This window comes from Oryctolagus cuniculus, chromosome 2, assembly GCF_051225735.1.
Source record: "Oryctolagus cuniculus isolate XC-2025 breed Fujian yellow rabbit chromosome 2, ASM5122573v1, whole genome shotgun sequence".
Lineage (NCBI taxonomy): Eukaryota > Metazoa > Chordata > Mammalia > Lagomorpha > Leporidae > Oryctolagus > Oryctolagus cuniculus.
In genome coordinates this window covers 174,415,594-174,440,193 of record NC_142868.1, presented here as the reverse complement: position 1 = coordinate 174,440,193, position 24,600 = coordinate 174,415,594, and the positions used below count along the sequence as shown (strand labels likewise).

General features: G+C 40.1%; 2 protein-coding genes and 1 pseudogene across 15 annotated transcripts in view; 1 reads left to right on the top strand and 2 right to left on the bottom strand.

The window, feature by feature from the left end:
• Window positions 1-889: 889 nt before the first annotated feature.
• On the bottom strand, window positions 890-16,016 carry TSLIG3A (tRNA splicing ligase complex subunit 3A). The gene is made up of 8 exons (XM_002709923.6): window positions 15,867-16,016; window positions 13,299-13,447; window positions 10,405-10,539; window positions 6,292-6,476; window positions 5,209-5,289; window positions 4,547-4,663; window positions 2,759-2,926; window positions 890-2,670 (listed from the first exon to the last, which is right to left on the bottom strand). Exons 1-8 carry the CDS (start codon window positions 15,917-15,919, stop codon window positions 2,008-2,010), a joined length of 1,551 nt encoding a protein of 516 aa, XP_002709969.3. The 5' UTR covers window positions 15,920-16,016; the 3' UTR covers window positions 890-2,007.
• LOC149128148 (uncharacterized) overlaps window positions 15,988-24,600 on the top strand; it is a 60,108-nt gene continuing 51,495 nt past the window's right edge. For 4 of the 14 annotated variants that reach the window (XR_016229472.1, XM_089326546.1, XM_089326544.1 and 1 more), the window contains exons 1-2: window positions 15,988-16,236; window positions 21,572-21,625. Coding sequence is in view for 6 of the 14 variants with exons in the window: in XM_089326546.1 (XP_089182672.1) it covers window positions 15,988-16,236; window positions 21,572-21,625 (303 nt within the window). In the remaining 8 variants the exon portion in view is untranslated. Of the gene's footprint in view, window positions 16,237-16,270; window positions 16,738-21,571; window positions 21,626-24,600 lie in introns of those variants that run through there. The other 10 variants (XM_089326547.1, XM_089326545.1, XM_089326549.1 and 7 more) reach the window with 5 other exon arrangements.
• Window positions 22,875-22,962, bottom strand: LOC127490412 (U6 spliceosomal RNA; annotated as a pseudogene).

The window sequence follows — 24,600 nt, the reverse complement described above, 5'->3', positions numbered from 1 at the left end:
TGCTAAACTGATCTTCTGTATATAAAGAGAATTGAAAATGAATCTTGATGTGAATGGAAGGGGGGAGGGAGAGGGAAAGGGGAGGGTTGCGGGTGGGAGGGACGTTGGGGGGGGGGAGCCATTGTAATCCATAAGCTGTACTTTGGAAATTTATATTCATTAAATAAAAGTAAAAAAAAAACATAATATGAAAAAAAAGATATGAAACCTTGAGAATTATTTCTTTAATAAGAAACTCCTACTTACATGTATACTAAACATAATTATTTAATAGCCTAAAGACACTAACATTTACACTGTATAAGACAGAACGTGAAGCCTTAATGAACTTTAATAAAACATTGGAACATTTTAGAATGGTAAATGTCGGTGAAAAACAAACAGGTGAAAGATCTAAGTAGTCTTTCAATGTAGGTGTTAGTTATCAGAAGAAAAGTCTTAATCTCAATAGCAAGTAGACTGTTTTTAATATTAAAACACAATTTGACTGTTTACTTCAAAAAAGCCCAATTTAGCAGGAGAATAAGAAATAATTTCTTTTTAACAAGCAAGTATTTTCAATTCACTTTCCTTCTGTGAAGTATGGAGAAACAAAACAAAAACCTTGAAAGATTAGGGAAAAAAAACTTATCTTTGCCTAATATGTGGCGCAACAGCTACACCCAGTGGTGAGAGATGAGTAGCCCAGTTTTTCAGCTATAATTTATGAAGTAAATTTGGAAACGGCCACTTTTTAATTTATTTAAGGTTTTAGGAAAAGGGTTACATTCCACTATAAATTTCAGGAAATGCTCAAAATCTTTGGGAACCCTAGGCTTTAAGCTTGACAGAAGTATCCAGAATAGTTTATTTTGAAGAAGTAGCTAAAATAAAACTCAAACCAAAGAGAGAACTTACAGATACTTTATTGCTCACCTTTCACACACAGCACACCTCCAGCCATTTTCTTTCACAGCTTGACAATGTTTACGTACACAAAAACCCAGCAAGAAGCATCATGTCACGGAGATGTCAGTAAGAGAGAATGTAAAACATCAACTCAGCCAGGCTTTTGTTTTCTGCAGCAATAATAAAGGGCCTCCTGCACTAAGCAAAAATGTTTTACTTCGTAGTGCATTTCTTCCATTACAAAAAAAGTCTCCTGCCTAGAGCAAACTAACTTGTATTTGCTGAGCCAGTGGTATTAACTCGTGCATAAAACAAATTTCGGTTTGCTGTTTCTAGCAGATTTCAAGTACAAATAAGGTTGAAGGAGGGACTTGTTTTGGATGGATGCAGGTCAGTTTGAATTGATTTACTCAACTAAATGCCTACCTGTACTATAGGTTCACAACTTAGGTTTGCTTTTATAATCTTTATGGATTTTGGCCGTGTTCAAGGTTTTCAGAGTTGAGCATATGGTACAGTATTCCAACAGAATAAGGCTACTCAATGTGCTATCTGGAGAAGAGCTCATTTAATAGGAACGGACTGAAAGTTCTATGGTGAAGCAGATGTGGCACAACGTTTCTGAATAAAAAGCCAATCAGGGGCAGAACTGTGTTTGGGAAACAAGCATTACAGTACTTTACATAAAACACACAGAAATGGATTGTTAATGAGGAAGGTAACCTTGTGGTAAAGCTTGAAAAAAGTCTAGGTGAATCCTCATTTTCAAAATTGTGTAATGAAAATTACTTGTTCAAGTAATTTCTTCAAAAAAGTATGCAAGTTCTAACTCTGAAATTAGTATACTGGTCAATCAAAGGCAGGTTTAATTACCTTCTTAAATTCTTTTTTTTTTTTTAAAGGAGAGATGTCATACGTGTTTGTCAAATAGCATTAGGTAAGTCTATTAAAAAAAAACCATAAAAACAAAACAGAACAAAGACTCACAAATGCTCATGCCAAGCAGGAATCTGCCCGCCACCTATAATCTTTCATTAATTCCAAATAGATGCTGGATTCAGGATTCTGAAACTAAGTTTCTATTACTTGAGCTCTAGCAAAATGTAAGGTTCTGTAGCCTCAACTAGTGTAATGTCTTCCCTGTCCAAATCCAGAATGATTATACTGATAACCTCCATGCTGGAAGTGCTGCTCAAACTGACCCCCTTGGTGATAAGTCTGACTACCCCTTCCTCCCCAACCTCCTCCCTGGCCTCCACGACCACCTCTCCCTCCACGACCACCTCTCCCTCCACGACCACCACCTCGATCACCATGGTGCCCACCATCTTGGTACCTATTGTCCTGTTGGTATCCACCACCCTGGTATCCACTTCCTGTATATGAAGACGTTTGGAAGCCACCATAACCACCACCTTGATAGCCACCGCTGTGGCCACCATGATAGCCACCCGGCTGGAAACCTGAATCTCGATAACTACCATCTTGGTAGCTACCTCCTCCTCCACTCCCTCCATCTGTCCAGCCTCCTTGATGCTTATTTCCTCTTCCTCCCCCTCGACCACTGTGGTCATAGCCACCACGTCCACCTCGCCCTCCTCCTTGTTCATGACCTCCTCGTCCTCCGTATGAAGAATGTTCATAACCACCTCTCCCGCCTCCTCGGCCTCCTGCTTGCTGCTGGGGGCCATCTTGCCTTTTCTGCCACGGTGGCATCTCTGGGGGTGGAGGCTCAATTTCATTGGGTCTACCTCCTCTGTCTGGCACCCTGCCCATCAACACCTATGGGATAAGAAAGATATTTTAAGCTACTTTGTTCTATACACAGAAAAAAATGTATCAGAAAGAAAATCAAAAGTACTCTAATCACCTTATTGATGGCACAGGCAGTCTTTTCTCTAATAGAGCCACTGCTTGTCCTTAAAATCTTTGACAAATCTTGTCTTGCAGCCAAAAGATGTGCAACAGAAATTGTACTTTTAGGCGATAAGACTGAACGTTTCGGCTGGTAAACCTTGGCTAGTTTTTCTGTCTGACTCTGTTGAAAGAAAAGTGTTCAAAGACAAAGGTCAATTTTCAAAATGACACAAGGAATACACTTGTGTTAAAGCCAGTTCAATAATGTTGCTTTTGTAGAATTATGTTTTACATTATGTTTTCATTTATTTGAGAGGGAGAGGGAGAAGGGGAGGGAGAGGGAGAGAGAGAAAAAACAAGAGAATTCCCATCAAATGCTTTCCTGAAATGCTCACAATGGCCCCAGAGCTGAGCCGCAGCCAGAGCCAGAAGCACAGAAAGAAATCCAGGTCTCCCATGTGGATAGTGTGGATCCAACTACTGTTGCCTACTATGGTCTGCTTTGGCAAGAAGCTGGAGTCAGGAGCCAGAGCTGGGAATCAAACCCAGGTTCTCCAATATGGATGTGGGCACCTTCTGCTAGGCTAAATATCTGCCCCAATAATTTTGCTTTTTAATTTTCCCATCTTTCGTTTCTATTAGGTAGAAAATATCTACTAAAATATCCAAGACTTTTACCAGGATTATCTCATGTAAGCTTAAATAAAATTTAAGTTTCACCAGATTCTCCAATTCTATATAAACAGACCATAATATCTGGGCCAAGTGCTGTGCAACAGTGGGTTAAGCCGCCATCTCCAGTGCTAGCATCCCATATGGGCGCCGGTTTGAGTCCTGGCTATTCCGTTTCCAATCTAGCTTCCTGCTAATGTGCCACAGAAAGAAGCAGAGGATGGCCCAAGTCCTTGAGCCACTGTAACCATGTGGGAGACCCGGAAGAAGCTCCTGGATCTTGGCTTCTTCCTGGCCTAGCCTTGGCTGTTGCAGCCATTTTGGGAGTGAACCAGAGGATGGAAAATCTCTCTCCTCTCTCTCTCTCTTTGTAACTCTAACTTTCAAATAGGTAAATAAATCTTAAAAAATAAAATTGGGGCCATATTTGGTCCACTGTAAACTCAAACTATTTCTAACTTAAATTAGCAAATTAGCTAGCTAGCTTAAAGTACATAATTTGAAGACAAATTATTATTTTGGTAATTTTCAGATTAGTAACTTTCTCTTTTATCTCCCAGAAAGGATTATAAGAGTCATTTTTGTTGAAAAGTAATTCAAAATTGAAATATTTTCATTATTTCCAAACAGCTGAAAGAATTACTAGCTGGCAATTCACTAAGAAAAAATTCCTGTGTGTTTCCTATGTACTTCTCTTGTAGTTTCCACTGTATCTAAACTGTTTAGATGTTTAGGGAGCATGTCTATAAATCCCCTGTTCTTTTTTTTTTTTTTAAAGATTTATTTATTTGAAAGTCAGAGTTACACAGAGAAGGAGAGGCAGAGAGAGAGAGAGAGAGGTAGGTCTTCTATCCGCTGGTTCACTCCCCAATTGGCTGCAATAGCTGGAGTTGCGCCAATCCAAAGTCAGGAGCCAAGAACTTCTTCGGGTCTCCCATGCAGGGGCAGGGGCCCAGGGACTTGGGCCATCTTCTGCTGCTTTCCCAGGCCATAGCAGAGAGCTGGATTGGAAGTGAAGCAGTCGGACTTGAACCTGCACCCATATGGGATGTCAGCACTGCATGCTGGGGCTTTAACCTGCCGCACACGGCGCCAGCCCTCCTGTTCTTTTAAATTATTTAATGTGTACCTTAGCTCTGTCAGACCAGCCAAAGGACTGCACAGTGACATCCAAACGTTTTATCAGCAGCTTTCTCCGGACTTCATATTCATTGGCTATGGCTTGGTTAATTGCTTCTATTTTTTCCTGAAGAAAAATTCAAAAGATCAGTTAGCTTTTAAATCTGTTTGATCTTTTGTTCTGAAGGAGCAGAAATTGCATCTGTTTCTTTTGTAATGGCAGCTCCAGCACTTAACACACGTAGTTCCTTCCACATAATACATCAAGAGTCAATGAAATGATAGGCAAAAAATACTGTCTCTAAGAATATGCAAAGTATAAAGTCCCTTGTTATAAATAATTCGATTTCCCATGATGCATCGTGTGAAGCTCAGCCCAATAAAGTTTCTGGCTTGAAAGCAATCCATTTGGCAATGAGAAACATGTATCACATGGAACTTTGCTTTATTTAATCAGCTGTGTAAAGTATTTACAAATTATGAGAAAACTGCTTCTAACTTTATGCAAATAAAATTATTTTGCATAAAAATGATTCTAAGGATATACACTAAGGAAATGACATTATCAGAAAACGCATTTTTAAAAAGTACAAGATATAAAGTGTTGACATAATGATGAAGAAATGGATGGATGGCTCCTCACAAAGTTAACTCACGATGGTTGCTACTCACCCAGTGGGCTGGTCCCATTGGTTTCTTCAGTAAAGGCTTTCCCACGTGATTAGGTGGAACTTTTGCTAATGTTTCCTTTAACTGACACAAAGACATAAATAGGTGAATAAAAAATAAAAAGTAAAAATATATTCTCCTCATCTTCCTAATTCCCATCACATCTTGCCATCAAAAGAAGATTCCTGACAGAGGCAAAGGTGGACGATGTTTTGAAATGCAAATGTAATGGACAAGACCCACAAGATAAACACACTCACTTGTCCCACTCCTCACATGCCTATAAGGAGCATGAGTCCTTCACTGCACCTAGGACAGTGCCTGACAACAGCAGGCACTCAATGAGCATTTGCTGTACAGATGAATGAACACACAGGAAAATAAAGACTATGGATACACTGCTGCTCCCCTGTAGAGTTCAGCCAAATGTGGGCATCATGCCATCTATCTACCCCACAATACAAATGTACCAATTCTTAGAAACCAGATGATACGCATATAGGGAGTAACTCTGTTATACCATTCTCTCCTGCATATTAATTGTTTGTTACAATGGCTTGATCCTAATCAATTATATAATATTAACTGTGTGGTATAAAAATATAACGCTAATTTATTTTCAGGTAGCAGATTATGTTAGCGCCAACAAAGCTATTTTGCCAGTTGAAACATATGAGACCCAAAGCGACTGGATTAAGAAACAAAAATGTTAACATTCTTTTCTGTCCAGTCAATGGCCGGTAACATTTAATGATAAATAACTGCATCCAAGCTCAATGATAAAATACATTTTAAAAAGGACTTGAATCTTAATTCTTTTTGCATTGTATCTAGCTTACTTCAGCTTAGAAACCAAAGTGTAAAGCTTCCTCTTGAAAAAGAAACATGTTAATATGCTTTAATAAAATTAAAATACTAATTTCTCTTTAAGGCATCTAGGATTTAAAACCCCAAACTCATTTTGTAACAATTACTTAATAATATGCACATTAGATTCCCATTAAGAGAAATTAACTTAATGTTTCATTTCAAACAAATGTAGGACTATGCCTTTAATACACTACAATCTGGTACTAAAGGTCTTACTTTTTTTTCAATCCCGCTGAAGAATTGGAACATAGTTATATTGGCTGGAGGTTTGGACATTCCTAGAGCAATACATATGCCTTTCAACTCTTGAAAGACCTCACTACCGCCTCCTTCTTGAGCTTTTTTTGGAGGAGCATTCACACAGAGCATTCTGGCAGCTTCTAGTTCTGAGATGAGGTATGCTGAAGTAAACAAAATAAGATTTCAAAATGAGATACAGCTATAGTTAATAGTCATAAGTCTGGAGTCACAACTCTATAGACCTAATGATATGTAACTTTTAAAGCTGCAAGAATGGATAAAACCAAGAAAGGAAAACCATTTTTACCTGCAAATGACATAACACACAAACTGGTTAGTAATTCAGGTGTTTAACCAATATATAATGTTTAAAGGTCAATTTAAAAATAAGCCATTCAAGGATGATCACACCTAAAAATTTGGATCCTAGCATTACACTATTAAGGAACCTCCAGAACAGGGGTTGGCATCTGTTAACAAATTTGCAAGAGATGGCAGGTTACCAATTTTTAGTGATAGATAAAAAAATTTTTTTAATCTTCTCACCACTTATGAGTGCCAGTGATACAACTACCTTGCTCTCTTGTCTCCCAATAATTAGGAAACCTGTATAGAATTGTTGTGAAATAACCTTTTTTGGGGGGGCGGAAGTCAAAGTTTAATTACTGGAGAAATGGAAAAGCACTAAACTCCCCAAAGTCCATTTTCCATAATCCCCAGAATCCTTTAACAACCCTGTGCAAATTCAAAGAAGGCCGCTTCCATCTGTATTCATCTCAGGGCTCCCTTTCCCTCACCCCACTCCCCTCTAAACAACAAGACCTTCCAATCAAAATTTTTGCGGAGTCTCCCTAGTGTATCATCCCCTTGTGTGTTGGTTTCAGCTGGGTATAATGAGGACTGCAATCTGCTTCAGGTATTTCAGTTGCAGGCATAAATATTCAATCCCATCCCTTCAACCTTCCTGAGGACATTTCAATTTTTAAGATTAATACTCATTTGAATCTCAGGATTTCAGGTTATGTGACAAAGCGAGGTCCTCCTACCAATGTGAAGAAGGTATTTTTTGGGGAAAAAACAAAATATTTTCTAGGCTCTTAAGTCCTATTAAAAACACAACAGAATGATCAGCTTGAACATGTCATTTACTACATCCAAGGCGTAATGCTAGAAGCATAGGGCCATAATTTTGGCAAACACTTTCTGAAAAGCTGCCAACTCCTATCCTAAAAAATAAACACAGCTAAGTTTCTGCAAAGGTCACTCTAAATGGGTTTGATAAAAATCATAATGTATTCCACATAGCAAACTGTACTTAAAGAGTTAAAACTTTTAAAAACAAGGTTTCACTAGAACACTGCCATAACTCATCCATTTATACACTGTCTCTGGCTGCTTTCATGCTATGCCACCAGGGCTGAGAACATGTGAGAGCTAAGATCCACAAGATCAAAGGTATTTACTATCTGGCCCTTTAAGAAGACATTTGCCAACCCTTGTTCTAGAAAATCTTATTTTATGGTTTAATAAATTGCTTCTCTAAATTCAGGACAACACAATTCAAGCATTCACAAAGTCAGTTCACCAATATAATTACCATGAAAAACTTTCTAACTGGAATTGATGTATTCAAAAAGCCACTGGAGAAATAGTAAAAAACAAACAAAAGGATTATTGCTATTGATAATCTAGTTGGGAATAAAGGATATATGTAAAAACAAATACAGATGAATAGTTTACATATCAGGAACTCAGATATTTGACTTAACTTACCTAAGGGAAATAATCTGAGAATCCTAACAGGCCAATGAATAGCCAAAGGGGTCCTTAAACTGATATGAGTTTTTCTGTCACTTACTCAAAGACTATTCTAAATACTATTCTAACAGCTGTAATGAGTTTGACTTGTTTTTTCCTTCCCAAATACAATGTGATGATAAAAGATTCAAATAAGTGAGAAAAGAATGCTAGAAAGAAGTAAAATTATAGCATTTAAAATGTTACAACTGATACTTGAACAGATGAGAAATATTTACACAGAGCATGTAGAAATGAGCAAACGTACATAAATACTAAAACAAAACGGAGGTTCCAGACTACGGGGAATATCTGTGAAAGGGGAAACAGCAGAAGCAAAGAGAGAGAATAGGGAAACAGTGTGTATGGATGCATGTATGATGAATTTTAAAAGTGAGTAACCTTTAGTTGATTTAGTCATTTAGTTGAGAAGCAAACAGTTGTATATTCTTGAAAAGCTTTTGAGGTGATAGCACATTAACATACAGTCTATAATTATGACCCTGAGTCCAAATAAGGGTCACTGCAGTCTGCTTGAAGAAACAGGAAAGAGTTAAAACCATTTCATAAATATTTACATTCAAAGTGGTTTTCATGAGCATCAGTGCTAAATAGGGTAACCTCTGAGTTTTTTGGAAGAATTAGCTACTCAGGGTCATTACTAAGCATCTCACATACCTGTTATTTTCCTAGATAGAGAACACATTCTAATTGCCAAATGTTATTGGTTATGGATAAACAACGCTAGAAAGGAAGAATTAATTGAGTACACTGTTGTTGAACCAGTTATAGAAATTATACGATTTAAAAGATACTGTATGAATGTATAAATTATATGCAGCAACATCAATATATAAAGCAATATTTAACTTTAGGTTTATTTAAAGTATTTTGCTCACAATATCAATCATGTGATAAAGGGGAAGAAAATGATTTTGTCATAACTTAGTGCCTAACCATAATGGCTATGAACACATCTTTTTTAAAAACATAAACTTCAAAGCCAGAGTTGTGTTATTTTAGAAACTACAGTACAGCTGTAAAGACAAAACATTACAAAAATTCTCTGAATTGTGCTTGTCTCAAAGAAAACTATTAATCAAAGGTTAATCTAACTGCTTTTCAGAACACAACAAAAATTCTGAGTTAAGACTATGGGGCCCTCTGGTCCCCCCTGCCATTACTGGAAGCCAGGTGACCACTTGGCCCAACCATAGGTGTCAGCTCCACCCCCATCCTAATGGGATCCGCTGCTCCTACTTCCCTGCTGGCCCTTGGCAAAGGTTTAAGAGGACCTGCTCCAGAACACATGCTCTCTTGATCTCTCTCTTACACTATCCTCCTCTCTCTTACCCTCTCACCCTCTCTCCCCTGGCCTGTCGGGCTTCCCCCACCTGACAACAAACCTTTCTTCTTAAAAAAAAAAAAAAAGATTATAGGACTGGCGCTGTAGCAGCGGGTAAAGCTGCCGCCTGCAGTGCCAGCATCCCACATGGGTGCTGGTTTGAGTCCAGGCTGCTCAACTTCCGATCCAACTCCCTACTATTGGCCTGGGAAAGCAGTGGAAGATGGCCCAAGTCCTTGGGTCCCTGTACCTGCGTGGGAGACCCAGAAGAAGCTCCTGGCTCTTGGCTTCGGATCGGCACAGCTCTGGCCATTGTGGCTATCTGGGGAGTAAACTAGCGGATGGAAGACTTCTCTCTCTCTCTCTCTCTCTCTTTGCCTCTGCTCTCTGTAACTCTGCCTTTCAAATAAATAAATAAATCTTTAAAAAGTACAGGAATGGTTCAAGTATTATTACAGAATATTTAAAAATAAAGTCAAAGCCCCAAACCATGAAGAAATATAATACTTTAAATAATTAACATTAACTGTTATCTAATGAATGCTTATGCTACTCAAAGCAATTAATTTCTAAAAAAAACCCCAGTTTATTTTCCATATTTCCATACTTTCTTCCCAGTCTATTTGTAGAATACAAAAGTTAAATGATCATACATCTGAACAGCCCTCCAGCACTACCACTGATTATAGCAAATGAAGCATAATGGCCAGAGAACCATCAAAGTTGAAATGGTGAGAGCATCAGTTATAAACTCAACAGTGCCACCAGTGCAGATGCCTACAATCAGCTCCTACATTGGAAATTTAACAAGCTATTGTTTAAAATAAATAAAATTTTGAATTAAATCCATAATGAAGAAACAACAACAAAAACTCAAGAACCGGTTTATTAGTAATGGAAAACATAAACAGAAAATAACAGCTACATTCTTGTAGCCATGAACTTACTGAGCAAAAGGAGGCAGTTCTTCTGCACGAGAAGGCGCTTGGTCACATCCCCAGATGTCAGTGAGAGATATGGGCAGTTCATCTCCCCAAGTAGCCCACTCACCTCAAGCTGGAATTCTTCAGCTTCACTTGGACCTTGTAAGAATTAAAATAATGTTATTTATAATACTGATCTGTTTTTTTCCATGGTCATAATAATTATTACATATAAACTGAAATTTTTAATAAGTTTTCCCTAGTTGAGCTCCTTTTCCTTTTTCATATCATTGCATATTTTTTTAAGGTTTATTTATTTGAAAGGCTCAGGAACAGAGGGAGGAGAGGGAGAGGGAAAAGGACAGCGAAAGTGAAGAGTGAGATCTTGCATCTGCTGGTTCACACCCCAAATGGCCAGAACAGCCAGGACAGAGTCAGGCTGAAGCTAAGAGCCAGGAACTCTATCTGGTCCCCCGTGTGGGTGGCAAGGCCCTAAGTATCTGGATCACCTTCTGCTGCCTTCCCAGGTGCATTAGTGGGAAGCCGGAACAGAGGCGGTATAGCTGTGACTTGAACCGGCACTCTCTATGGGATGCTGATATGGCAAGTGGTAGCTTAACCTACAGTGCCACAACATAGGTTGCACATTTTGTTTCTTAAACAGTGTTCAATAGTTTATTCTCTAGAGAATCATTAATGGCTCCCTAATCTCTATATCATTGACTTTTTTCTATCTTTAAAAGATTCTCATGGCTGCTCCTGTTGATCATTCCTCACACATCCAGTTGTAGCTACCTACCTACCAGCTCCAGATAATCTATTTGTGCCAAGCCAGGCTCCTCATTGTCCTAAGAACAGCCAGTCTCATTTCCACTTTCATGTTTTACTTAAGTTATTCCCTGTGATTGATGTGCCCTCTACTCTCTTCTCTGGCAAATTCTATCCACACATCAAAGCCCAATGGTCTTGCTCCTCAATGAAACTTTCCCTAAGTACTTTTGCATTCATTAATGTCATTCCCCTGTGAACTATAAAAAAAAAAAGCATTTAATTGCTTTATCTCCAGTGATTTCATTTGTGGCTAATATTACCCATTAGACCAAATTCAAAGATAGTAAAGATGACTTACAGTTCTGTATTGCTGTAACATGCAATATAGAATTCACTGGGTGAACCATGGAAAACACAAAGCTCTTTCTTCCTTTCTAATCTGACTGTTCTCTATTCAGTATCATACAGGGATATAAATGAACAGCTTTGAGAGGCATCTGACCTAAGCCCTTCTTCTCACTTGTGAAATAAAGACTACTGGGGCTTGTGTTGTGGAGCAGCAGGTTAAGCTGCTGCCCGAGGCACTGGCATCCCATATGGAAGTGCTGGTTTGAGTCCCAGCTGCTCTGCTTCGGATTCAGCTCCCTGCTAATGCACCTTTGAAAGCAGCAGAAGATCCAAGTATGTGGGAGCCTGCCACCCACATGGGAAATGGAGATGGAGTTCCTGGCTCCTGGCTTTGGCCTGCAGCGGCGCCAGCCATTTGGGAAGTTAACCGGAGGATGGAAGATCTCTATCATTCTAACTTTCAAATAAATGAATCTATTAAAAAAAAATCCAAAGAATCATCAATCTTTGCAAACTGATATCTGTGAACCCTGGAGTTCCACAGAGCTCCTTCAGAGGCAGGTTGGACAGACAAGGAGAGGTGTGTAAAAGGTGTATTCTCTCTCTACACGTTTTATGCTTTATATGTTGGCTTCTACATAACATTTCATTTGCGCAAAGTGGCTCCAGGTTAAAAATAGTTATCATCTAGTGTAGGTGTTTTCAAAGGTTCCTAGAAGCTTTGAAATGTTACAACAGGAGGCAGTCCAGCAACCAAGGGCATGAACAATGGTTCCAAAACTTAACCTCTGGGGTTGAATCCAGTTCTAGCTCTAACTACTACAGGTTGTGTGACCCTAGACAAATGTATTTAACTTCTTTGGGGATTTCTTGTTTAATATATAAGAGTAATAAAACCTGCCTCACAGGGCTGTCCAGAAGTTTATAAATGGACTGACATAAGTAAAGTGCTTAGAAGGCAGTAAGTTCTCAATAAATATAAGCCGCTGCTTTCACTATTCTTATACCATATGCTCCTTAATAATTAGAACTGAAGGCAACTAACATAGACACACTGAATATTCTAATATATAAGGCAGTGAGCTCTTCAAAATCTGATTATGTGGGACAAGGGGATTATGTATCCAGTTCTCGTAAAGGATGGGTTAACAGGTGGACATTTTTCTTTGTCTCCTATTATGGGTTTTACCTATGGCAAGGAGAACCAGCTGGTGGAGTATCAGGTTCCAAGCTTTCATTTCTTTTGCGGAGTTGTCAAACTATGGCTAAAGCCATAACAAAATTGGCAAATATGAAATAGCTCTCAGCCCCATAAATGTGATCATGCTGGATCTGGTTGTGATCTGTCTAATGATACGGTCCTTTGATAAAGAAAGCTTCTTTCTTCCCACATATAACAGAATTAAAATGTGTTTAACTTACATGCTATAGGGTGGTACAATCTGTTAGACCTAAAAGAAATACATTCTAATTTCCACTTTTAGTCACCAGTCTAGGATCTCACAATTCAGTTTACAAAACATAGAAAGTTTGTACATTCTATACTTATAATCTTCATTTTTCTGTATCTCTTTTTAGTCTCCACAAGTTTCTAATAGTTATATGACTATATTCTGGTCTTTAACTTCTGGATCACTTTATCTCTAAAAACAATAGATGAGAGAAAAGTATTGTGACTCTTCTACAAAATTTTTCTTTACATTTACAAAAACCCTGAAATTTCAGCATTAGTACTAATAACTAGACAATATCATGATCTTATTTTTACATTTTGCACCTTCAAGTGAATGTTTACTTACTGTTAGTTGCTTGTACATTTTCCTCCAGTTTACAGAGCACTCGTAATTCAGACACCAGCCAAGCACAGAGTTTGGTAAACTCAGGGGAACTGGCTCCAGCAGAGACTGCCTGAGACAGAGCGCCATCATCCAACAAGGGGCCCTTGTAACTGGTGAGTAAGAAGTTATACTTCAGAATATAAAGTCATACCTAATATATTACAGATAAAAATACATGTATGTATTCTTAATGCAATTAAGCAATATTTCAATAAAGATAAGTTATGATGACCAATGTATACATTTGCACATGTAAAAACTTATACTGAACCATTCAAACTTACACTGAACCATTCAAAAAATACACAAAGATAAATGACAACTGCATTTCTACCTTCAAAATATATGTGAATATTGGACAGAATCACATACACTACCAAATTATACCAACTTTTCTGCATTCACTTTATTGTACAATAAAGTAACTGAATTGAGTATTAACACTACATTAATAAATGATAGCTATTATATATCTTACCATTTTAGAAATAGAACTTAGGTTATCTTTTGTAGAAAAATTTTTGCAGAAATAAAGGAGGTTAGGTTTTTAATGACTTCCTTTAAACATCTTTCCAATTAATCATTAATTTTTCTATATTTAGTGTTAAGAGAAGACATAATCATACCATTGACATGTCAAGATTAATTGAATAATTGTTGGCCACCTGATGAACTGTGCATCTGAATCCTAATTCTCTGTGATTCCAATGTACTTTTAAAACATCAAACATTCATGGCAGTAATAATGAACTCCAATCACCTACGTTAAGATCCTATCAATCCTATTAAAGAGCAGTGTTTTTTTCTTCATACTATTTGGTGAACTCTTAGTGTAGGGTTAATCTCATGAGTATAAAGTAAACCGAAAATAGATCTTTGTAAAAATTAAGAGTGGGAATAGGAGAGGGAGGAGGAACAGTGGTGTGAGCACGGGTGGAGGAAGGGTAGGGTGGTATCACTATGTTCCTGCATCTGTCTATAGGAAATACATGAAATTTGTATACCTTAAGTAAAAATTAAAAAACAAAGATTCTATCACTCAAAATAACTTTAATACACACAAGGGTACTTCTCTAAAAGATAGGTTTATTTTACTGCAAATATTTTTTGAAATCATGCATTTTCCATGAGCTTTTTGTATACTGGTCAGATTTTACATTCTTTTGTAAGAAATACTGTTAAGAAAGTTACAAAAGAGACCCTCCTTGGTGCTCCTCACAGTATATTATTTTCATAGTATTCTGTGAACCTCTCTTTCACCTCACCCTGTACCCTTAAGCACCCAGTGCGACACAGGCAGAAGGGGAAGGGTTCGTCACAAATGTCTTCTGAATGACTGGTTACAGGTGAGGGAGCAACTCAGTTTGAGATGTCCACATACAAGGACTATTTTCCTCACATCCAAAGTCCAGTATATTCCGGAAAGCTTAAGTTTCATGGAAGAGAACAATGGTAACCCATTTTGACAAATAAGGATGATTAATAGGTCCATTTCCTTTCCTAAAAACTTCTACCAGGACAGCAAGAAATTTAAATTAGAAGGCTTTGGGAACGCTCAGTTTCCTTTCCTAAAAAGGGTTTCTATAAAAGGGCTGCACATCATTGGAAAGCCTAAGGCAAAGTTTTGACAAAAGAGCTCTTAGTTATAACACAACTAGCTAAACCAGTACTTTTTTTTTTTTTACACCAAACTTATAGGCAAATAGTTAATCATACAATTTGTGCCTAGAACCTCATTTAGCCCAAGAGGTTCTAAGTTCTCAAATTTAATACAGTACATTTGATCCGGGTGACCCAGTGAGATAAGCCCTATTTCCAACTTCTAGATATTAATGAATTATGGTTGGGTAACTGTCAGATGCAGTTTTGCATTTTTTTTTTGCACGTTTGCAAAACAAACATGTTGATTCTTAGTGGGTAAAGATGAAGTGGCTAATGGTGCTCCACGGAGACAGGGTGTCAGAACATCACTAGGAGCTGCCAGTGGATCCCAGCGAGGTGGTGCCAGGTTAGGTGCCCAAGTAAGCAGGCTAGCGGAACGGATGCAGCGTCCAGACATGTGGCTTGGGCAAGCCTGGCTGCACGCAGAGATGACTGAGCAAAGGAGAATTTTTGAAAGAAGCAGGGTGGGGGAGCACGGGCAGAACAGGAAATTTGGAGGACGAGCATGAAGACAGAGAATCTACTCTTGAGAGGAGCGGGTACAGCAGGAGGATAAGGAGCAAGAGAAGAAACTCGGGGAGTGGGGGTGGCGAGACCGAGCCCAGACAATGACACGCATGACTGACAAATGCCGCGGGGTAACTCGACTGCAGGGAGCACAGGGCAGGCCTAGGGGCGTTGGTGCTGCGGGGCCCCGAGCCATCAGGACAGAAGTGGACGCGGCGCTGGGGTACTGGGGCTATTGGAAAGCCACAGCTAGAGCCACCGGGTGCGGCGTGGAGAGGCAGGTGTCTCACTGGGGCGCAGGGGTGTTCCCCGGGGACCGACAGTGTGAGGCTCGGGGGACCCGTGCCCTGGCAGTCTTACCCTAGGTCTTCCAACGACTCCAAGATGTCAGTCTCCATGAGGTCACACTCCATGCTACTGTGGTATTCAAATTTCCGAGTCGTCAGGCTCCCCTCTTCGCCGGCAACGCGTACCCTCGCGCATGCGCTCTCTCCCCGGAACTTCCAAATCGACAGCTGGCGCCTCAGCGCCTGCACTGCGCATGTCCCGAGCGTGCGCAAGAAGCGAGGTCCCGCCTACTGCCCCTCCCCTGTCTGCTAAAGGATCCCGGGCCACACAGGTTTACACATGCGTATTACTGAGGAGTGAAGCCGGCTTCCCGAAGAAGGGCAGAAGGACTGGCTGCGTGGCAGCTGGGCTTGGGCAGCGCGCGGAGCTCTCCTTAGTGCGTGTACGCATGTGCGAGTCTTGGGGCGAGGCGGGCCGGGGCGGAGCTTGCCGGGGAGTGTTACCTCTGGGCTGGAGAGGCTGTGGGCTGTGGAGCGGAGTCCCTGCGGTCAGGGCAGTGGGCAGGTGGTTCCCCGCAGGCAGCCCGCGTGTCCCAACCTTGGCTGTGGTCAAGAAGAAGGGGAACGCTCACCTATGCTCCCGTCTCATGGCCCAGGACAGAGGTAGCCAGCCCAAGTGCCCAGAAGAGAACGCGCCATTTGATTTCCTTGTGACTGGATTTCACGGCTAGGGAGGAGTTCCCCTTCCTCTGAAACGGATGTATTTTAAAAGTTACGTGGTTTTCCTCAAGCGTTCTCCGCCTGACTTCTTAAAGCTTCCCCGTCACTAAGCATCTTGAGGCGGGGAAAGGGCTTCAGTCCAGACCGAATAGAATACATTCGAATCCACGTAGTAATATCACTGCATTTTGACATCATTTGCCGATGTTAACGTTCACCTCACGGTGGGTTATGATTTCGTGGCGGTTATCCGTTGGATGTGTGCTTAAAAATGAACGACAGATGAGGGAAAAGTGTTTTCAAAGTGATGGAATTTTTAGAAAATTATTATATTTAGCCATAAGTTGGCATAGGTTATACTGTGTAGGCTTTTAATTAAAGAGTTTTCACATTGGTACCAGATTTTATTTTATGGTTCTCATTTTCCTAATGAATAAATTCTCCCTACTCTTAGTAGTAGTTTTTTTTTTTTAAAGATTTAGTATTTGAAAGGCGAAGTTACAGAGCGAGAGAAAGACGTATCTTCCATCGACTGGTTCACGCACCAGATGGCTGCAATTTAGTCCCTAATTTTGCCCCTTATTTTGCATCCTCTGCTGTGAGAAAGGTTGTTAGGAGCCTAAGGTGTGTCTGGCATGGTGCTACCCCTGCAATCACATTATGGTGCAGTTATCCCAAAGCTATGTAAATGTAACTTGCATCTTACAGATGGGAACACTGGGGTTTGGAGGTTTAATGATCTGCGAAAGATCTCAAGGTTGATGGGTATGAACTAGATTTTGAGACTGAGGCATGTCCAAACCCATATTACTATTTGACTAGTCAATTAAGCAGGATGTGCAAAGATAGAATGTAGCTAGTTGAAATTGTTTTGGTTTATATATTCTGTACAATCACATCATTATAATAAAAATGGAGTATTTATATTTTTCTCACAGGGTTGTTGAAAGTGCTAAACAAAAAAAGCAGTCCTTAATAAGTCAATTTTGAAAGAAAAATGTTTCATTCTTGACTCTTTGATATAAGTTGTAACAATATTAGTGAGTGAAAAAGTGATGACTTCTCTAAATTTATTAGTCTTATACAAATCATTAGCTGAAACGGAGGGTTGCTGATGTGAAGTTTTAAAATATATATTATTATTTAAAATAATTCTATAATGGCTTTTTCTGTGATAAAGTCAAATACTACTTTTTAAAAATTGCTATTATTAGCCGGCGCCGTGGCTCAATAGGCTAATCCTCCACCTTGCGGCGCCGGCACACCGGGTTCTAGTCCTGGTCGGGGCGCCGGATTCTGTCCCGGTTGCCCCTCTTCCAGGCCAGCTCTCTGCTATGGCCAGGGAGTGCAGTGGAGGATGGCCCAGGTGCTTGGGCCCTGCACCCCATGGGAGACCAGGAAAAGCACCTGGATCCTGGCTCCTGCCATCGGATCAGCGCGGTGCGCCGGCTGCAGCGGCGGCCATTTGAGGGTGAACCAACGGCAAAGGAAGACCTTTCTCTCTCTGTCTCTCTCTCTCACTGTCCACTCTGCCTATCAAAAATAAAAAAAATAAAAAAAAATAAAAATAAAAAAAAATTGCTATTATTTCTGTAAGAGCTACTAGGAATCCTTAGTATTGTATTTAGAAATAGGATAGCTGAAGACCTCATTCAGACTGAGTTTAGCAGAGTAAAAGGAGCAATGACTGGGGAGTTACGGAGGTCTAGCATTTCCCTCAGATCAGTGTAAGATATTATTCAAACACTGAATGATCTTAAAGTTATCAGGTATCTTTTAGGGTGGGCTGCCTGTACAGAGGGTGTTCACTAAAGGTAGTGCATGGTATGGATATTAGTTTGGCTATCCCCAGAGGCCCATGTGTTAAATAAAAGCTTGATCCTTAAAGCCTTATGTTACTGATATTGAGAGGGTGAGACCTTTGGAAGTAATTAGATTGGATTAGGTTGTTAGGATGGCACCTCCATAATTGAATCATGGAGATTTTATAGGGAGAGATGTAGACATATGCCCCTCTTGCCAAATTATATTGTGTGCCACCTCACTACTCTGCCAGGAAGAAAGCCATCACCAGATGTGAACTAATGGGGCTTTCTAATCTTGAACTGTGAACCTCCAAAACCAGGAGTTAGAATAAACTTATTTCCTTCATGATAGTCTGTGTTTTTCTTTGTAGAAATGAAAAACTGACTTATATAGGCTGAATAGCTCTCTGTTGAGTATGCTGTTGTGAGAAGTTATGCCCAAAAGTGCCAGCACAGGGCATTTTACTAAGTTTTTGATTGAAGACTTTTCCCCTAAAAGAATGCAAAATACCGGTTTGAAACCTTCCTGGTGTCCAGCTCTGAGGGGAACTGGTTATTAATGTCTCTATTAGTTTCTTACTGCAGCTATAAGTATTATTTTAATGACCTTAGAGGGTTGAAACAAGATAAATTTATTTTCATAAGGTTCTGGATATCTGGATCTTCCAGGGCTGACATTAGCAGGTCTGTGTTCTTCCTGGAATCTAATGAGAATCTATTTTCTCTTCTTTTCCTGCTTCTAGAGGCTGCCCACATTCCTTGGGCACTTTCCTTGGATTGTGGCCCTCTCTGTCACCAGAGCTGGCAATCCTACTGCTCTTGTTTCTGCATCATTATTGTCACATCCTGTCACATCCTTCTTTGATTCTTTTTTTTTTTTTTTAAGATTTATTTATTTTATTTGAAAGGCAGAGTTACAGACAAGCAGAGGCGGGGTGGGGGGGGGGAGGGTCTTCCATCTGATGGTTTACTCCGGCTGCAATGCCGATCCAAAGCCAGGAGCCAGGAGCTTCTTCCAGGCCTGTCATGCGGGTGCAGGGGCCCAAAGACTTGGGCCATCTTCTGCTGCTTTCCCAGGCCATAGCAGAAAACTGGATGGGAAGTGGAACAGCTGGACTCGAACTGGCTTTACCCACTATGGCACAGTGCCACCTCCCTGGCTCTGATTCTTACTCTCCTGCCTCCCTCTTTCACTTATAATCACCTTTGTGACTATATTGGAACTGCCCAAATAACCCATTATATTCTGTTTAACTTAAGAGCCTTAATTTAACTACATCTGCGAAGTTCCCTTTCCATGTAACACAATATGTTCACAGGTTCTAAGGGGTGAGATGCAGATAGCTTTGAGGAGGTCCTTTATTCTGCCTACCACACTGACTTTCCTGGAGAGTAGAAACAATGAATGATCTTCATTTAAAAACCAGCCTTCTCCAAGTCTTGAAAAGAATGAAGAGAAATCTTTTCTTATAGTAGTAAAAAAAAATATAGAGGGGAAAATTGGCAACTGTTTTCAGAGGGATATCTTTATTGTGATAACCTTAAAAATTATTATAAAGGAAGTTTTGAATTATGTAGTAAAATTTATGCAGCTGAGATTCTTACGTTACTTCTAAAATCCATAGAAGAGTAATTTTTATACTAGCAATGGGATACATATAAACATAAGATATGCCATGGAATGATTTCTAAGAGTTGATTGAACAGGTATCTAAAATAAATAATTTTTCTTTCTTAAGTAAAAGAGCACTGTTTGAAAAATAGCAACATTTTCCATCTTTAATACACTTTCATTTAGAATGATCCTCCAAAAAGAAAAGACTATGAAAAACCATGAATTTGCTCTTGTTGTTCATGAAATGCAGATTTGTAAATGCTGCTAAATAAAGTCTTTTTCAGCTTGCACAATGAAAATACAACTCTTTTTTCCTGTGATACGAGCATGTAGAATTGAATTGTGAATGCTCTCAAATACTTTTGTATTACTGAAGAACAGCTACTTTTCAAATAATTCCTCTGGCTATGTTAGTATATTCTCTGAGCCAGAGAAATTTTTAGAGAATGTCACAAAGTTTGAGAACAACATCTTGCCTATGTTTACACTGAGGAGACAGCACACACACACACACATACACACACACATCTGGATTGTTCCAGAATAAGAGCTCTAAACTTCATTTTTGTTGTTCTCAAACAAGGCTTTATCCTATGTCCATGCTCTGCCAGTCTTTGAATCAGGTATATAGTGAGCCAGATAGATTCTTGTCTAATTTGGGTGTAGTAAGTTTGTTAGACTTTAGCCCAGAGGTGCTAGACTTGTATCCATGTTGTGCTAAGAGTTGTATTTTTCTTGGGCTGAGTAATAACTTGAAGACTTTCAGTTAACATTCAGGAATCTGGATTTCTGGCTTTTTCTAGGGGAAAAAAATCACTAAAGGGCACTTTGCCCATGAGGCAGTGATTGGCTTGGGGTGAATAGGACACCCCTGCTAGTTTGGGCGTGAATCTGCAAATTCTGCTTCCAGTCCTATCCCTCACACGATGAATCACATGCATGTACATCCAGTAGTATATTTGCTCCTCTGTGAGTTTGAAATTCCCAATCCCTTTTAATGTTTTACATGGAAGTCCTGTGTATCCCTGCTCCTCTCCTGTCTCTCATAGGCCTGTCATGCTTTCTCTTCTGCCTATTTTGGCTACATGGAACTTCTACTATTCACTTAGTACACCTTGCCTTTTTATCCTCTCTGATTTTGTACAGATTGTTTCCCCTTTCTGTCATTGTCTGCCTGGCAGATTTCTCCTGCTCAGTCTTTAGGACTCAGTTTGGGAGATGCTTTCTCTGATTTTCATCGGCACTTCTTCTGTACCTCCCAAAGCTTCCTTAAGCATGTTGGCATAAGAGCTCTAGGTGAGTGTACACCCCTGCTCTCTGCTCCTCTGCTGCTTTTCTCACCTTTCACTCTGTTTCAAGGTACTGCTCAGCTTTACTGCTTCACAAAGAATACCACAAGGGTTAAAATTAAATTTCCTATCATTAGGATTTCTAAGGTAGTGGTACTCGACTGATAACTATAAGCTTCTGAGTAGGCTTAAATACAGATTCCTGGTCCCCACCTATATCAGCATTTCTTGGATTTAGGACAATGTTTCTTAAAACCATTTCATATAGTTTCATAACTAGTTTTTAATAACATGATTTATTAGTATTTCATTATTGTGTTGTTCATATTTTATGATCCTTTCTTTCCAGGTACTTGAAGCCATCTGCATCCTACATATAGCTGAGAAGATTGAGGCATATATGGTAGGCATAAAAAGTGTTCATTCATTGATTGACAAGAAAATTTTCCCTTTCCAATAGCTAGATGTTAATTTCTTCTAAATTGATGCTTTGCAGAGAATAAATAGGTATATAATAATGAATTATGTTTTAGTCTTTTGGATCATCCTGGAACTCAGTCAATGCATATTTAGAAGTTGGCAGTCCTGATAGGATGATACATTCTTTGCTTAGACTGTTATTAGCAACTTTGTCTTTTATGCTGTGCTGTTATTCTTTGTGGGGTTGGGGGTGGTTAGAATCTTCAAGGAGACTTTTCATGCTCAACACCCCTCCTGAGTCCCCAGGAGAATCACAGCTTTGTGATTGGGCATGTGGTGTCAACAAACCAGGGGTAAAGCAGTGAGTCATTGTCTAAGGAGAGTTTGTAAATATGACCATTAAGATTAGATAAATTAAGTAGAGGCTGATTTTGAATGTCCTTGACAAATTTTTGCTTGCAAATCTTAGTAACAGTTTTTAAAATTAATTTCTTTACTGCCACAGTAGGATTATTGTTTGCAGTTACAACAGAGATAAGAAGAGATATATTTTAAACAGGAACAATTATATTCAAATCCTTGTGTTGATTTGATTATATCTAGGCAAACCTTGGTTGGGTCACGTATCTGGAAAGAGAACTTGGGAGTTCATGCTAGAAAAGCACTTCTCAGCCACTTCTAAGACAGGATTACGCCCTTCTGCCCTCAGTCATCCATTATAAATAATGATGAATTTCTTTTCTTTGTGTCTTTTAGAATGCTAGCTATCTATATGGGGAGAAATGACATAAGAGTCATAGAAATAATTATCTCTAGGACTCAGTCTCTCCTGTGATTGAGAAAACTGAAATTACCTAGAGCCCAGGAGTTCCCTCCCTCCCTCCCCCCCCTCCCCCCCTCCCTCCCTCCCTTCCTCCCTCTCTCTCTCTCTCTCTCTCTCTCTCTCTTTCTTTCTTTCTTTCTTCTTTTTTTTTTAGGTTTCAATACTTTATTCAAGTTTTATTTTAAGTGATGTTAATTACAACATTTGAAGGGGAGGATCTAATTCCACACAAAATGGAAGACTCTAAAATGTACCCATTATACTGCTAAAAAATAAATTGAGTGATGAGAATACACAGAATTCCAATTTAGATTCCACATGTTGTCATCACAGGATCACACGTGTAGCCAGAGGAATTGGAAGTGATTTCATGTTCAGAGCAACACAGGAAGGAATTGAATCCTGAATTAAAAATATGGAACACTTTGCGAATTTGCATGTCATCCTTGTGCAGGAGTAGTGCTAATCTTCTCTGTATCGTTACAATTTTCTTTCTTTCTTTCTTTCTTTCTTTCTTTCTTTCTTTCTTTCTTTCTTTCTTTCTTTCTTTTTTTGGACAGGCAGAGTGGACAGTGAGAGAGAGAGACAGAGAGAAAGGTCTTCCTTTGCCATTGGTTCACCCTCAAATGGCCGCCGCGGCTGGTGCGCTGCGGCCGGCGTACCGCGTTGATCTGATGGCAGGAGCCAGGTACTTATCCTGGTCTCCCATGGGGTGCAGGGCCCAAGCACTTGGGCCATCCTCCACTGGCCACAGCAGAGAGCTGGCCTGGAAGAGGGGCAACCGGGACAGAATCTGGCGCCCCGACCGGGGCTAGAACCTGGTGTGCCGGCACTGCAAGGCGGAGGATTAGCCTATTGAGCCGCGGCGCCGGCCCCCAATTTTCTTTTAAAGTTTTATTTTATTTATTTGAAGGAGTTACAGAGAGAGGTAGAGACAGAGAGAGAGAGATCTTCCATCCGCTGGTTCACTCCCCAAATGGCCGCAACGGCTGGAGCTGCACTGATCCGAAGCCAGGAGCCAGGAGCTTCTTCCGGGTATCCCAAGTGGGTGCAGGGGCCTAAGGCCTTGGGCCATCTTCTACTGCTATCCCAGGCCATAGCAGAGAGCTGGATCGGAAGTGGAGCAGCTGGGACTGATACTGGCACTTCAGGCCAGGGCTTTAACCTGCTGCGCCACAGTGCCTGCCCTTGTTCCAATTTTAGTATATGTGCTGCTGAAACAAGCACAAACCCAGTAGTTTTCAAACTTCTGTGTGCAACAGAGTTACCTTGAAGACTTTTTAAAACACAGATTGCCAGCCACTTTCTGCCAGAGGTTCTGATTTAGTAATTCTAGGATGAGGTCCAGTAGTTTGCATTTCATTTTTTTTAAAGATTTGTTTATTTATTTTTGAAAGAGTTATATACAGAGAGGAGGAAAGACAAAGGGAGAGAGAGAGCTTCTACCCATTGGTTCTCTCCCCAGACAGCCGCAACAGCCAGCACTGCAGCTGCTTTTCCCAGGCCATTAGCAGGGACCTGGATAGGAAGTGGAGCAGCTGGAACACACCACAACACTTGCCCCCAGTGATTTGCTTTTCTAATGAGTCCTAGCTCCCAGGTAATAGCTGATACTGCTGGACCAGGTACTGTATCTTTATTTGAAAATGACTCGTCTTGGGGCCTGTGTTGTGGCATGGTGGGTTAAGCTGCTTCCTGCAATGCAGGTATCCCATATGGGTGCTGGTTTGAGTTCTAGCTGTTCCATTTTTGTTCTGCTCCCTGCTGGTGTGCCTGGGAAAGCAGCAAAAGATGGCCCAAGTCCTTAGGCCATTGCACCCATGTGGTAGACCCAGAAGCTCCTTGCTCCTGGCTTTGGCCTTGCCCAGCCCTGGCTGTTGCAACCTCTTGGGAAGGGAACCAGGATGGAAGATCTCTATCTGTGTTTCCCTCTCACTCTGTAACTCTGCCTTTCAAATAAATAAAATAAATCCTTAAATAAAAAAAGACCTACTCTTTTTTTTTAAGATTTTATTTGTTAATTTGAGAGGTAGAGTCACAGAGAAAGAGAGAGGGAGGGACAGAAAGGTCTTCCATCCACTGGTTCACTCTCCAAATGGCCGTAATGGCTGGAGCTGGGCTGATCCTAAGCCAGG

Bases quoted from the DNA above. Each gene is read 5' to 3' on its own strand.
- TSLIG3A (XM_002709923.6), bottom strand. From the start codon at position 15,919: ATGGAGTGTGACCTCATGGAGACTGACATCTTGGAGTCGTTGGAAGAC. The intron at 13,448-15,866 runs GTAAGACTGCCA...CTTACTCACCAG, and splicing joins GAGTCGTTGGAAGACCTAGG to TTACAAGGGCCCCTTGTTGG. The intron at 6,477-10,404 runs GTAAGTTCATGG...TGTTTACTTCAG, and splicing joins GAACTGCCTCCTTTTGCTCA to CATACCTCATCTCAGAACTA.